The sequence below is a fragment of the Stenella coeruleoalba genome (assembly GCF_951394435.1).
Source record: "Stenella coeruleoalba genome assembly, chromosome: X".
Lineage (NCBI taxonomy): Eukaryota > Metazoa > Chordata > Mammalia > Artiodactyla > Delphinidae > Stenella > Stenella coeruleoalba.
The window spans coordinates 40784155-40799192 of NC_137152.1; the positions used below are offsets into that span (position 1 = coordinate 40784155).

The 15038-nt window shown below is 36.8% G+C and overlaps 1 protein-coding gene across 1 annotated transcript; it reads right to left on the reverse strand.

Moving 5' to 3' along the window:
- Positions 1–11009: 11009 nt before the first annotated feature.
- LOC307180977 (non-histone chromosomal protein HMG-17-like) lies at positions 11010–11293 on the reverse strand (the record flags this gene model as incomplete). The annotated part of the gene is made up of 1 exon (XM_079911674.1): positions 11010–11293. The coding sequence occupies exon 1, from the start codon at positions 11280–11282 to the stop codon at positions 11010–11012; it is 273 nt and encodes a 90-aa protein (XP_079767800.1). The 5' UTR covers positions 11283–11293.
- Between the last annotated feature and the right edge of the window lie 3745 nt (positions 11294–15038).

Consider the following 15038-nt stretch of genomic DNA (forward strand, 5'->3'; position numbering starts at 1 on the left):
GTCTTTATTCCCGTCTTGCCCCTATAATCTATGACCTTTTTAAAAAAATTTTTAGATTCCATATAAATGTGTTAGCATATGGTATTTGTTTTTCTCTTTCTGACATACTTCACTCTGTATGAGAGTCTCTAGGTCCATCTACCTCACTACAAATAACTCAATTTCTTTCCTTTTTAAGGATGAGTAATATTCCATTGTATATATGCGCATCTTCTTTATCCATTCATCTGTTGATGGGCACTTAGATTGCTTCCAAGTTCTGGCTATTGTAAATAGTGCTGCAATGGATATTTTGGTACATGACTCTTTTTGAATTATGGTTTTCTCAGGGTATATGTCCAGTAGTGGGATTGCTGGGTCGTATGATAGTTCTATTTTTAGTTTTTTAAGGAACCTCCATACTGTTCTCCATAGTGGCTGTATCAATTTACATTCCCACCAACAGTGCAAGAATGTTCCCTTTTCTCCACACCCCCTCCAGCATTTATTGTTTCTAGATTTTTTGATGATGGCCATTCTGACAGGTGTGAGATGATATCTCATGGTAGTTTTGATTTACATTTCCCTAATGATTAATGATGTTGAGCATTCTTTCATGTACATCTGTACAATCTGTACATCTTCTTTGGAGAAATGTCTATTTAGGTCTTCTGCCGATTTTTGGATTGGGTTGTTTGTTTTTTGTTATTGAGATGCATGAGCTGCTTGTAAATTTTGGAGATTAATCCTTTGTCTGTTGATTCATTTACAAATATATTCTCCCATTCTGAGGGTTGTCTTTTGGTCTTGTTTAAGGTTTCCTTTGCTGTGCAAAAGCTTTAAAGTTTCATTAGGTCCCATTTGTTTATTTTTGTTTCCATTTCTCTAGGATGTGAGCCAAAAAGGATCTTGCTGTGATTTATGTCATAGAGTGCTCTGTCTACGTTTTCCTCTAAGAGTTTGATAGTGTCTGGCCTTACATTTAGGTCTTTAATCCATTTTGAGTTTCTTTTTGTATATGGTGTTAGGGAGTGTTCTAATTTCATTCTTTTACATGTACCTGTCCAGTTTTCCCAGCACCACTTATTGAAGAGGCTGTCTTTTCTCCACTGCATATTCTTGCCTCCTTTATCAAAGATAAGGTGACCATATGTGTGTGCGTTTACCTCTGGGCTTTCTATCCTGTTCCATTGATCTATATTTCTGTTTTTGTGCCAGTACCATACTGTCTTCATTACTGTAGCTTTGTAATATAGACTGAAGTCAGGGAGCCTGATTCCTCCAGCTCCATTTTTCATACTCAAGATTGCTTTGGTTATTCGGGGTCTTTTGTGTTTCCATACAAATTGTGAATTTTTTTGTTCTAGTTCTGTGAAAAATGCTAGTGGTAGCTTGATAGGGACTGCATTGAATCTGTAGATTGCTTTGGGTAGTAGAGTCATTTTCACAATGTTGATTCTTCCAATCCAAAAACATGGTATATCTCTCCATCTATTTGTATCATCTTTAATTTGTTTCATCAGCATCTTATAATTTTCTGCATACAGGTCGTTTGTATCCTTAGGTAGGTTTATTCCTAGATATTTTATTCTTTTTGTTGCAATGGTAAATGGGAGTGTTTTCTTAATTTCATTTTCAGATTTTTCGTCCTTAGTGCATAGGAATGCAAGAGATTTCTGTGCATCATGTTGTATCCTGCTACTTTACCAGATTCATTGATTAGCTATAGTACTTTTCTGGTAGCATCTTTAGGGTTCTCTATGTATAGTATCATGTCATCTGCAAACAGTGACAGCTTTACTTCTTTTCTGATTTGGATTCCTTTTATTTCTTTTTCTTCTCTGATTGCTGTGGCTAAAACTTCCAAAACTATGTTGAATAATAGTGGTGAGAGTGTGCAACCTTGCCTTGCTCCTGATCTTAGTGGAAATGGTTTCAGTTTTTCACCATTGAGGATGATGTTGGCTGTGGGTTTGTCTTATATGGCCTTTATTATGTTGAGGAAAGTTCCCTCTATGCCTACTTTCTGCAGGGTTTTTATCATGAATGGATGTTGAATTTTGTCGAAACTTTCTGTGCATCTATTGAGAGGATCATACGGTTTTTATTCTTCATTTTGTTAATATGTTGTATCACATTGATTGATTTGCATGTATTGAAGAATCCTTGCATTCCTGGGATAAACATCACTTGATCATTGTGTATGATCCTTCTGATTCCCTGCTGGATTCTGTGTGCTAGTATTTTGTTGAGGGTTCTTGCATCTTTGTTCATCAGTGATATTGGCCTATAGCTTTCTTTCTTTGTGACATCTTTGTCTGGTTTTGGTATCAGGGTGATAGTGGCTTTGTACAATGACTTTGGGAGTGTTCCTGCCTCTGCTATATTTTGGAAGAGTTTGAGAAGGATAGGTGTTAGCTCGTCTCTAAATGTTTAATAGAATTCACCTGTGAAGCCATCTGGTCCTGAAGCTTTGTTTGTTGGAAGATTTTTAATCACAGTTTCACTTTCAGTGCTTGTGATTGGTCTATTCATATTTTCTATTTCTTTCTGGTTCAGTCTTGGAAGCTTGTGAATTACTAACAATTTGTCCATTTCTTCCAGGTTGTCCAATTTATTGTCATAGAGTTGCTTATAGTAATCTCTCATGATCCTTTGTATTTCTGCAGTGTCAGCTGTTACTTCTCCTTTTTCGTTTCTAATTCTTTTGATTTGAGTCTTCTCCATTTTTTTCTTGATGAGTCGGGCTAATGGTTTATCAATTTTCTTTATCTTCTCAAAGAAACAGCTTTTAGTTTTATTGATCTTTGCTATCGTTTCCTTCATTTCTTTTTCATTTATTTCTGATTTTTATGATTTCTTTCCTTCAGCTAATTTTGGGGATTTTTCATTCTTCTTTCTCTAATTGCTTTAGGTGTAAGATTTGGTTGTTTATTTGAGATGTTTCTTGTTTCTTACATTAGGATTGTATTGCTATAAACTTCCCTCTTAGAACTTCTTTTGGTGCAGCTCATCGGTTTTGGGTCCTCGTGTTTTCATTGTCACTTGTTTTTAAGTATTTTTTGATTTCCTCTTTGATTTCTTCAGTGATCTCTTGGTTAGTAAGTAGTGTGTTTTTTAACCTCCATGTGTTTGTATCTTTTAGATATTTTTTCCTGTAATTGATATCTAGTCTCATAGCATTGTGTTTGCAAAAGCTACTTCATACGATTTCAATTTTCTTAAAGTTACCAAGGCTTGATTTGTGATCCAATATATGATCTATCCTGGAGAATGTTCCATGAGCACTTGAGAAGAATGTGTATTCTGTTGTTTTTGGATGGAATGTCCTATAAATATCAATCAAATCCATCTTGTTTAATATATCATTTAAAGCTTGTGTTTCCTTATTTATTTTCATTTTGGATAATTTGTCCACTGGTGAAAGTGGGGTGTTAAAGTCCCCTACTATGAATGTGTTACTGTCGATTTCCCCTTTTATGGCTGTTAGTATTTGCGTTATATATTGAGGTGCTCCTATTTTGGGTGCATAAATATTTACAAATGTTATATATTCTTGGATTGATCCCTTGATCATTATGTAGTGTCCTTCTTTGTCTCTTGGAATAGTCTTTGTTTTAAAATCTATTTTTTCTGATATAAGAATTGATACTGCAGCTTTCTTTGATTTAATTTGTGTGGAATATCTTTTCCATCCTCTTACTTTTAGTCTATATGTGTCCCTCTGTCTGAAGTGGGTCTGTTGTAGACAGCATATATATGGGTCTTGTTTTTTTATCCATTCAGCCAATCTATGTCTTTTGGTTGTAGCATTTCATCCATTTACACTTAAGATAATTATCAATATGTTTGTTGCTATTACCACTTTCTTAATTGCTTTGGGTTTTTTATTTAGGTCTTTTCCTTCTCTTCTGTTTCCTGCCTAGAGAAATTCCTTTAGCATTTGTTGTAAAGCTGGTTTGGTGGTACTGAATTCTCTTAGCTTTTGCTTGTCTGTAAAACTTTTAATTTCTCTGTCAAATCTGAATGAGATCCTTGCTGGGTAGAGTAATCTTGGTAGTAGGTTTTTCTCCTTCATCACTTTAAATATGTCCTGCCACTCCCTTCTGGCTTGCAGAGTTTCTGCTGAAAAAATCAGGTTTTAACCTTATGGGGATTCCATTGTGTGTTATTTGTTGGTTTTCCCTTGTTGCTTTTAATATTTTTTCCTTGTACTTAATTTTTGTTAGTTTGAGTAATATGTGGCTTGGCATGTTTCTCCCTGGGTGTATCCTTTATGGAACCCTCTGTGCTTCCTGGATTTGATTAACTCTTTCCTTTCCCATATCATGGAAGTTTTCAACTCTAATCTCTTCAAATATTTTCTCAGCCCCTTTTTCTCTTCTGCTTTTGGGACCCCTAAACTTCGATTGTTGGTGCGTTTAATGTTGTGCCAGAGGTCTCTGAGACTGTCTTCAATTCTTTTCATTGTTTTTTCTTTATTCTGCAGTAGTTTTTTCCACTATTTTTTCTTCCAGGTCACTTATCCATTCTTCTTCCTCAGTTATTCTGCTATTGATCCCTTCTAGAGAATTTTAAATTTCATTCATTGTGCTGTTAATCACTGTTTGTTTGCTCCTTAGTTCTTCTAGGTCCTTGTTAAACATTTCTTGTATTTTCTCCATTCTATTTCCAAGATTTTGGATCATCTTTACTATCATTATTCTGAATTCTTTTTCAGGTAGACTGCCTATTTCCTCTTCACTTGTTTGGTCTGGTGGGTTTTTCCCTTGTTCTTTCATCTGCCGTGTGTTTCTCTCTCTTCTCATTTTGCTTAACTTACTGATTTTGTGGTTTCCTTTTCACAGGCTGTAGGTTCATAGTTTCCTTTTGTTTTGGTGTGTGTCCCCAGTGGCTAAGTTTGGTTCAGTGGGTTGTGTAGGCTTCCTGGTGGAGGGGACTAGTGCCTGTGTTCTCCTGGATGAGGCTGGATCTTGTCTTTCTGATGGGCAGGTCCACATGTGGTGGTGTGTTTTGGGGTGTCTCTGGCCTTAATATGAATTTATGCAGTCTCTCTGCTAATGGACAGAGTTGTGTGCCTGTCTTACTAGTTGTTTGGCATAGGGTGTCCAGCACTGTAGTTTGATGATCATTGAGTGGAGCTGGGTCTTGGTGTTGAGATGGAGATCTCTGGGAGATTTTCACCACTTGATATTACGTGGAGCTTGGAGGTCTGTTGTGGACCAGTGTCCTGAACTTAGCCCTCCCACCTCAGAGGCACAGCCCTTACACGTGGCTGGAGCATCAAGAGCCTGTCATCCACATGACTTAGAATAAAAGGAAGAAAAAGAAAGAAAGAAAGAAAGAAGAAGATAAAATAAAATAAATTTATTAAAATAAAAATTAAAATAATTATTAAGGAAAAATAATTTTTTGTTGAAAATATGTTTTAAAACTAATAAAAAAAACGGACAGACAGAACCCTAGAACAAATGTAAATCCAAATCTATACAGAGAAAATCGCACACAGATACATACACATACACACTCACAAAAAGAGAAAAAGGGGAAAAAAATATATATCATTGCTCCCAAAGTCCACCTCCTCAATTTGGTATGATTCATCCTCTATTCAGGTATTCCACAGATGCAGGGTACATAAAGTTGATTGTCGAGATTTAATCCGCTGCTCCTGAGGCTGCTGGGAGAGATTTCACTTTCTCTTGTTTTTTCGCACAACTCCTGGATTTCAGCTTTAGATTTGGACATGCCTCTGTGTGTAGGTCGCCTGCGAGTGTGTGTTCTTCGCTCAGAAAGTAAGGGGTTAAAGGAGCAGGTGATTCGGTGGCTCTGGCTCACTCAGGCCCGGGGGAAGTAGGAGTACGGATGCGGGGTGAGCCTGCAGTGGCAGAGGCTGGTGTGATGTTGCACCAGCCTGAGGCCTGCCGTGTTTTCCCAGGGAAGTTTTCCCAGGATCACGGGACACTGGCAGTGGTGGGCTGCACAGGCCCCCCAGAGAGGATGTGTGGATATTGACCTGTGCTTGCACACAGGCTTCTTGGTGACTGTAGCAGCAGCCTTAGCGTCTTATGCCCATCTCTGTGGTCCGCGCTGATAGCCGTGGCTCGCGCCCGTCTGTGGAGCTCATTTAAGCGGTGCTCTAAATCCCCTCTCCTCCTGCACCAGGAGACAAAGAAGCAGGAAAAAGTCTCTTGTCTCTTAGGCAGTTCCAGACTTTTTCCCGGACTCCCTCCTGGCTAGCTGTGGTGCACTCGCCCCTTCAGGCTGTGATCACACAGCCAACCCCAGTCCTCTCCCTGGGATCCGACCTCTGAAGCACGAGCCTCAGCTCCCAGCACCCGCCCGCCCCAGCGGGTGAGTAGAAAAGCCTCTCGGGCTGGTGAGTGCTGGTCAGCACAAATCCTCCATGCAGGAACCTCTCCGCTTTGCCCTCCACACCCTGTTGCTGCCCTCTCCTCCTGGCTCCAAAGCTTCCCCTCTGCCACCTGCAGTCTCTGCCGGCGAAGGGACTTCCTAGTGTGTGGAGATCTTTCCTCCTTCACAGCTCCCTCCCACTGGTGTAGGCCCCATCCCTATTCTTTTGTCTCTGATTTTTCTTTTTTCTCTTGCCCTGTCTAGGTACGTGTGATATTTCTTGCCTTTTGGGAGGTCTGAGGTCTTCTGCCAGCGTTCAGTAGGTGCTCTGTAGGAGTTTTTCCACATGTAGATGTATTTCTGATCTATGTGTGGGGAGGACAGTGATCTCCACGTCTTACTCTTCCACCATCTTGAAACTCCTCCCCATTTGTTTATTTTTGTTTTTCTTTCCACTTCTCTAGGAGGTGGGTCAAAAAGGATCTTGCTGTGATTGATGTTGTAATGTGTTCTGCTTATGTTTTCCTCTGCGAGTTTTATAGTGTCTGGCCTTACATTTAGGTCTTTAATCCATTTTGAGTTTATTTTTATGTATGGTGTTAGGGAGCATTCTACTTTCATTCTTTGCCATGAAGCTGTCCTGTTTTCCCAGCACCACTTATTGAAGAGGCTGTTTTTTCTCCATTGTATATTATTGCCTCCTTTATCAAAAATAACTTGACCATATGTGTGGGGGTTTATCCCTGGGCTTTCTATCCTGTTCCATTGATCTATATTTCTGTTTTTGTGCCAGTACCATACTATCTTGTTTACTGTAGCTTTGTAGTATAGTCTGAAATAAGGGAACCTGATTCCTTTAGCTCCGTTTTTCTTTCTCAAGATTGCTTTGGCTATTCGGGCTCTTTTGTGTTTCCATAAAAATCGTGAATTTTTTTGTTCTAGTAGTAGTGAAAAATGCCAGTGGTATTTTGATAGGGATTACATTGAATCTGTTGATTGCTTTGGGTAGTAGAGTCATTTTCACAATGTTGATTCTCACAATCCATAGAGTATGGTATGTCTTTCCATCTGTTTGTGTCATCTTTGATTTCTTTCATGAGTGTTTTATGGTTTTTGGAGTACAGGTCTTTTGCCTCCTTAGGTAGGTTTATTCCTAGGTATTATATTCTTTTTGTTGCAATGGTAAATGGGTGTGTTTCCTTAATTTCTCTTTCAGATTTTTCATTAGTGTATAGGATTGCAAGAGATTTCTGTGCATTAATTTTGTGTCCTGCTACTTTACCAAATTCATTGATTAGCTTGAGTAGTTTTCTGGTAGCATCTTTAGGATTTTCTATGTATAATATCATGTTGTTTGTAAATGTGACAGCATTACTTCTTCTTTTCCGAGTTAGATTCCTTTTATTTCTTTTTCTTCTATGATTGCTGTGGCTGAAACTTCCAAAACAATTTTGAATAATTGTGGTGAGAGTGGACAGCCTTGTCTTTTTCCTGATCTTAAAGGAAATGTTCAGTTTTTCACCATTGAGAACGATGTTGCCTGTGGGTTTGTCATATATAGCCTTTATTTTGTTGAGGTAAGTTCCATCTGTGCCTGCTTTCTGAAGGGTTTTTATCATAAATGTGTGTTGAATTTTGTTGAAAGCTTTTTCTGCATCTATTGAGATGATCATATGGTTTTTCTCCTTTAATTTGTTAATATGGTTTATCACATTGATTGATTTGCATATATTGAAGAATCCTTGCATTCGTGGGATAAACCCCACTTGATCATGGTGTATGACCCTTTTAATGTGCTGCTGGATTCTGTTTGCTAGCTGAGGATTCTGTTGAGGATTTTTGCATCTATGTTCATCATTGATATTGGCCTGTAGTTTTCTTTCTTTGTGACATCTTTGTCTGGTTTTGCTATCAGGGTGATGTTGGCCTCGTAGAATGAGTTTGGGTGTGTTCCTCCCTCTTCTATATTTTGGAAGATTTTGAGAAGAATAGGTCTTTGCTCTTCTTTAAATGTTTGATAGAATTCACATGTGAAACCATCTGGCCCCGGGCTTTTGTTTGTTGGAAGTTTTTAAATCACAGTCTCAATTTCAGTGCATGTGATTGGTCTGTTTATATTTTCTATTTCTTTCTGGTTCAGTCTTGGAAGGTTGTGCTTTTCTAAGAATTTGAGGTTGACTAGTTTATATTCCACATGTGATTGAGATCAGACAGTATTTTTTTTCTCTGTCTGGCTTATTTCACTCAGCATAATGTCCTCTAGGTCCACCCATGTTGTCACAGATGGCAGGATTGCCTTCTTTTTTAAAGGCTGAATATTATTCCATTGTATGTATATACCATGATTTACTTTTCCATTCATCCAGTAATGGCTATCTATGTTGTTTCTATGTCTTGGCTATTGTGAATAATGCTGTGATGAACATAAGAGTTCAGGTATCTCTTTGAAAATCATGATTTCAAATCCTTTGGATAAATATCCAGAGGTGGGATTTCAGGATCATATGGTAGCTCTATTATTATTTTCTTTGTGAAACATATGTATTGTTTTTCCACAATGAATGTACCAACTAACATTCCCACCAACAATTTACAAGGGTTCCCTTTTTTCCCAACCTTGTTAACACTTCTCTTTTTTTAAAAAAATAATAGCAGTCCTAACAGGTGTAATGTGATATTTTGTGCCTTTGATTTTCATTTTCCTGATGATTAGTTGAGCACTCTTTCATCTACTTGTTGGTTATTTGTACATGTTCTTTGGAGAAATATCTGTTTAGGTTCTTTGCTCTTTTTAACCTGAATTATTTGTATTTTTGCTATTGATTTATATGAGTTCTTTACATATTTGGGGTATTAATCCCTTATCAGATATGTAGTTTGCAAATGTTTTCTCTCAGTTCACATTTTCATTTTGTTAATTGTTTCTTTTGCCATGCAGAAACTTTTAGTTTGATGTAGTCCCACTTGTTTATGTTTTGTCTTTGTTGCATGTGTTTCTGGTATCATAGCCAAGTAATCAATGACAAGACCAATCTGAAATACATTCTCCCCTATGTTTTCTTCTAGTAGTTTATGATTTCAGGTTTTATGCTTAAGTCTTTTATCCCTCTTGAGTTGATTTCTGCATATGATGTAAAATATGGTCTAATTCCATTGTTTTACATGTGGATATCTAATATTTTCAACACCATTTATTGAAGAGACTATCTTTTCCCATTTTGTACTCTTGGGGCACTAATAAAAAATTAGTTGGCTTTGTAATATAATTTGAAAAATTAATATGACTTCATAATATAATTTGAAATCAGGAAGTCTGATGTCTCCAGCTTTGGTCCTCTTTGTATGATTGCCTCAGCTATTTAGGGTCTTTTGTGTTTTCTTTTGTATTTTCTATTTTTGTGAAAAATGTATTGCAGTTTTGATAGGGATTGCTTTGAATATGCCGACTACTTTGAGTAGTATGGACATTTTAACAACATTAATTTTCTAATGCACCAACATGAGATATATTTCCACTTCTTTGTGTGTTCTTCAATTTCGTTCATCAATGTTGTATAGTTTTCTGAGTACAGGCATTTCACCTCCTTAGATTTATTCCCAAGTGCTTTATTATTTTTGATTCAATTGTAAATGGAATTGTTTTCTTAATTTCTCTCTCTGATAGTTTGTTGTATTTATATAGAAATGCAACAGGTTTCTGTATATTAATTTAGTACCCTGTAACTTTAAAGAATTCATTTATTTGTTCTAATAATTTTTTGTTGGAATTTTTGAGATTTTTTTTAATATAAGTATCATGTCATCTGCAAATAGTGACAGTTTTACTTCTTCCTTTCCAATCTGGATATCTTTTCTCCCAAGCCAAACTGTATCCAGCTTTATTAAAGATACCTTTTATAAACCATCATGGTATTTCAGGTAGGACATGGGCAGATAATTGTTAACAGTATACAACAATTTTCAAACTCCCATTTTCAATGAACTACCAAAATCAGAAATCCACTATAAAACCCAATGAAGTCTTCATGTGATGCTCTGAACAGGGAAAGTTTAGAGTGTGGGTTGACATTTCACATTTAACATGTTATTTAACAACTTTTTACAAGCCAACCCTGACTTTCAGGAAATGGAAATGGAAATGGTAGAAATATCAATCTGAAGACCCACAATCTAAAAAAGGAATCATTGCTCTTTTGAGGGATGCTATCTCAATGGTGACACTGGAAAGTCCAGATTGCCTGACATACTAGTAACCAATTTTGGGGGGTCAGGTTCCAACAGGTCTCTGGGTTTAAGGGAGTTAAGTCTATGCTGAGGGTGGAGAGGGAGAAGAGCACCTAAAAACTTATTTTAGTTGTTCCATACCACAAGGAGTTTGTGCCAACATGGCTAATGTGTGTCAACATCAAGGAATCCCTCCTTCCTGGGAATCAAGAGGAAGTGTTTCAAAACTGGACAGGAAAGTTGTTTTTTCCCCCACATCAATCCAGCTTCAGAAATATTCTATTAGTGACATGTGCCCTTCCCCAAAAAACAACAATTAAATGTTCTGTGTGCTAACAACATAGCTTTAAAAAAAGTAAAACAAAATTCTGAATTTTTATAAAACTTGATAAAAAAATAGTATTTCAAACTACTGTCACCAGAAGTACACAGTTATCAAAAATGCACACACTTCACTTGGCATCTCCAGCACCTTCAGCTTTCTGTACCTGGTCTGTTATGACATTTCTACTTTTTGCAGGGTTATTCCCATCCTTGTCAGCATCAACTTTCCCCTTTTTCCCTTTGGGTACCTTCTCTCCCTTCTTTGCAGGGGCCTTTTTAAGCTTGGGCTCTGGCTTTGGAGGAGCAGGTTTAGCAGATAACCTTGCAGATCTTCTCTGTGGTTTGTCCTTCACCTTGGCTTTATCTCCTTTAGCATCCCCTTCAGCATTTCTCTTGGGCATGGTCGCAACGACAGTGAGATGTAGGCAATGAACACAGGAATACAGTGGTGCATGGGCTTTGGTCGGTCCAGGGATCGCTCTTGTCTCTTTTTTGCACTGCTCCTGGCTAGATTTTCTTTCTTTTTCTTGCCTAACTGCTGTGGCTAAGACATCTAATAATATGCTGAATAAAAGTGGTAAGAGTGGGCATCCTTGTCTTGCACCTGACCTTAGAGGGAAAGCTTTCCTTTTCACTAATGGGTATGATATTAACTGTGGGTTTATAATATATGGTCTTTGTTATATTGAGGTATGTTCCCTCTATACTCACTTTGTGGAGAGTTTTTATCATGAATGGATGTTGAATTTTGTCAAAAGCTTTTTCTGCATCTATTAAGATATTCATGTGAGTTTTATCTTTTGTTTTGTTAATGTGGTGTATTACACCGATCTACTGATGTTAAACCATTTTTACATCCCTGAAATAAATCTCACTTGATCATGGTATATGATCCTTTTAATGTATTGTTGAATTCATTTTGCTAATATTTTGTTGAGGTTTTTTGCTTCTGTGTTCATCTGGGATATTGGCGTATAATTTTCTTTCTTAATAGTGTCTTTGTCTGATTTGGTATCAGGGTAATGCTGACCTAATAGAATGAGTTTGGAAGTGTTTCTTCCTCTTCAATTTTTTGGAATAATCTGAGAAGGATGGGTGTTAACTCTTCTTTAAATATTTTGTAGAATTCACCTGTAAGCCATCTGGGTTTTTTTGGAGCTTTTGGGGTTTTTTGAAGTTTTTTGATTACTGATTCAATTTCCTTGCTAGTAATTGTGATTTTCAGATTTTCTCTTGCTTCACGATTCATTCTTAGAAGATAGTATGTTTCTAGAAATTTATCCATTTCTGCTAGGTTGTCTAATTTCTTGGCATATAATTTTTCACAGTATTCTTTTATGATCTTTTGTATTTCTGTGGTGTTGGTGGTAATTTCTTTTCTTTCATTTCTGATATTATTGGTTTGGGCTCTTTTTTTTCTTGATGAGTCTGTCTACAAGTTTGTCAATTTTTTTTAAACAGAGAAAACCACTTTTAACTTCTAATTTTAAAAAAAATTTCTCTTGCTGCTAGTTCCTTCCCCTCAGCCTGAAAACATGTTTAACTCCTCTCTCATTTCTCATCCTTCAGTTAGTGGTATTATATTTTTTATCTTATTATCTTTTATTCAGGCAAGGTAGACAGTAGAGAATCATCTTTGAGTCTTCACTTTTATCAATTCATCATAAAATTCTACTGACAATATCATTCTACTTACTTATGCCAGGCACATTTCTAAGTACATAAGCTGTGTTTTCCCAATCAGTCTTTCACTACACTGCATTATTCTTGTTTTACATGTAAGAAAACAGAAACTTTGAGGTTCACAGCTAAGTGATGAAGTCAGAATTTGAACTCAAGCCTGTTTATTTCCAAAACTGTGTCTTGATGTCTTTTCAATTTGTCCTCTCCTGTCTTTTTCCACTGCTGTTTCTCTTGCTCACATCATCACAATGGAAGCTCTGTTAGCCAATCCCCAATTAGTCAAATCACCTCATTAACAATACTTTCCAATCCTCTTTCACACTCATCATTGGAGACTAGTAGGAGATTGTCTGGTACATTGAACTTTCCTGGTTCCAACAATTTAGTTGTATGTTTTTACCAAGAAACAGTTGTATTTTTTCCACAAGCCAGTCAATGCAGTTGTTCTTTTCATTATGTTATAGTATTTAATTAAATATTATGTAAACCAATGAAACCTGAGTGTGTAAGAGAGCTGTTCCTATGAAAACTAAGTTGTAATTCTTTGGAAGACTTGGTGAGAGTGAGTGGCTGAAAATATTATAATTCAAATAAGTATGAGAAAGGTGAACCAAACATAATTGGGAAAAGTTCATAAACATGTCTTTAAGATTCTGCACTTGATTGCTCTTTGCTGCAATTTAAAGAAATAGAAATGTGAGTGTGGCTCATGCAAGAAAAATGGTACAATTCCAATTAGCAGACTTATACTCAGAGGAAGGGCCTTGGCACTGTATTATACAATTGCTGGATGAGTGTACTCATATACGTCTCAGGTTAAAACTATAATCTCTAAGGTAAATGTATATATCTTTTCTTAATTCCTTGCTTGTTAAAGCAAATGACTGATCAAATTCAGTCCCTGATTTCATTGAATGAGAGGTCTTCCACCTTATCTTCCATTATTTTCCAAATAGTAACAGTACCTTTTATCTGATCCCCTAATCTTTAGCCATCATTTTCTCCATTCAGTTAACAAATACTTTTAGGAGCCTACTAATTTCCAGCATTACCTTCTTAAAACTCAGATCTAAACCTCTCGCTCCTTTACTCACAATAACTCAGTGCCTTTCCATGGTCTACAGAAGGAAGCTAAAATTACTTAGGAGAATACTAAAGACCCACAAGGATCCGATTTCCACCCCTCATTTTAAAATAACTATTTTATTTTTATTTATATTTTATTGCAGTATAGTTGCTTTATGTATACATCTATCCCCTCTTTCTTGGATTTGCTTCTCATTTAGGTCACCACAGAGCACTGAGTAGAGTTCCCTGTGCTATACAGTAGGTTCTCATTAGTTATCTATTTTATACATAGTATCAATAGTGTATATATGTCAATCTCAATCTCTCAATTCATCCCACCCACCCCAAAAGGATCATACAAATTTGTCAATTTTTTTTATCTTGAAGATAAAACTTCAAGATAAAAGTTAAAGATAAAAGAGGTGGTTGACGAACCACCTCTTAGTTTCATTGATCTTTTCTATTTTTTATCTCTATTTAATTTATTTTCACTCTCATGTTTATTATTTCCTTCCTTCTAATTTTGGTCTTTACTTGTTTTTCTTTTTCTAGTTCTTTCTTTCTTTCTTTCTTTATTTTTGCGGTACGGGGGCCTCTCACTGTGGTGGCCTCTCCCATTTTGGAGCACAGGCTCTGGACGCGCAGGCTCAGTGACCATGGCTCACGGGCCCAGCCACTCTGCGGCATGTGGGATCTTCCCAGACCGGGGCACGAACCCGTGTCCCCTGCATCGGCAGGCAGACTCTCAACCACTGCGCCACCAGGGAAGTCCCTCTAGTTCTTTTAAATGTACATTTAGGTTGATTATTTGAGATTTTTCTTGTTTCTTGAGAAACAAGAAAATAGACCAATAGACATCTATTGGTTTGAACTTCTCTTCTAGAACTGCTTTTGCTGCATCCCATAGATTTTGGATTGTGGTGTTTCCCTTTTCATTTGTGTCAAGTTATCTTTTATTTCCTCTTTGAGTTCTTCATTGACATATTAGTTGTTTAGTAGCATGTTGTTTAGTCTCCACATGTTTGTGTTTTTTGCAGTTTTCTTCTTGTAGTTGATTTCTAGTTTCATACATTTGTGTTGGAAAAGATGCTTGATATGATTTCAATCTTCTTAAATTTATTGAGACCTGTTTTGTGGCCTAGCATGGGATATATCCTGGAGAATGCTCCGTGTACAGTTGAAAAGAATGTGTATTCTGCAGCTTTTGGATAGAATGTTCTCTATATATCTATAAGTCCATTTGGTCTGCTGTGTCATTCAAGGCCAGTGTTTCCTTATTGTTTTCCTGTCTCAGTGATGACTCCATTGATGTAAGTGGAGTATTAAAGTCCCCTACTACTATTGTATTGTATTATCTTATTTCTGTTAATATTTGTTTTATATATTTAGGTGCTCTAATATTGGGT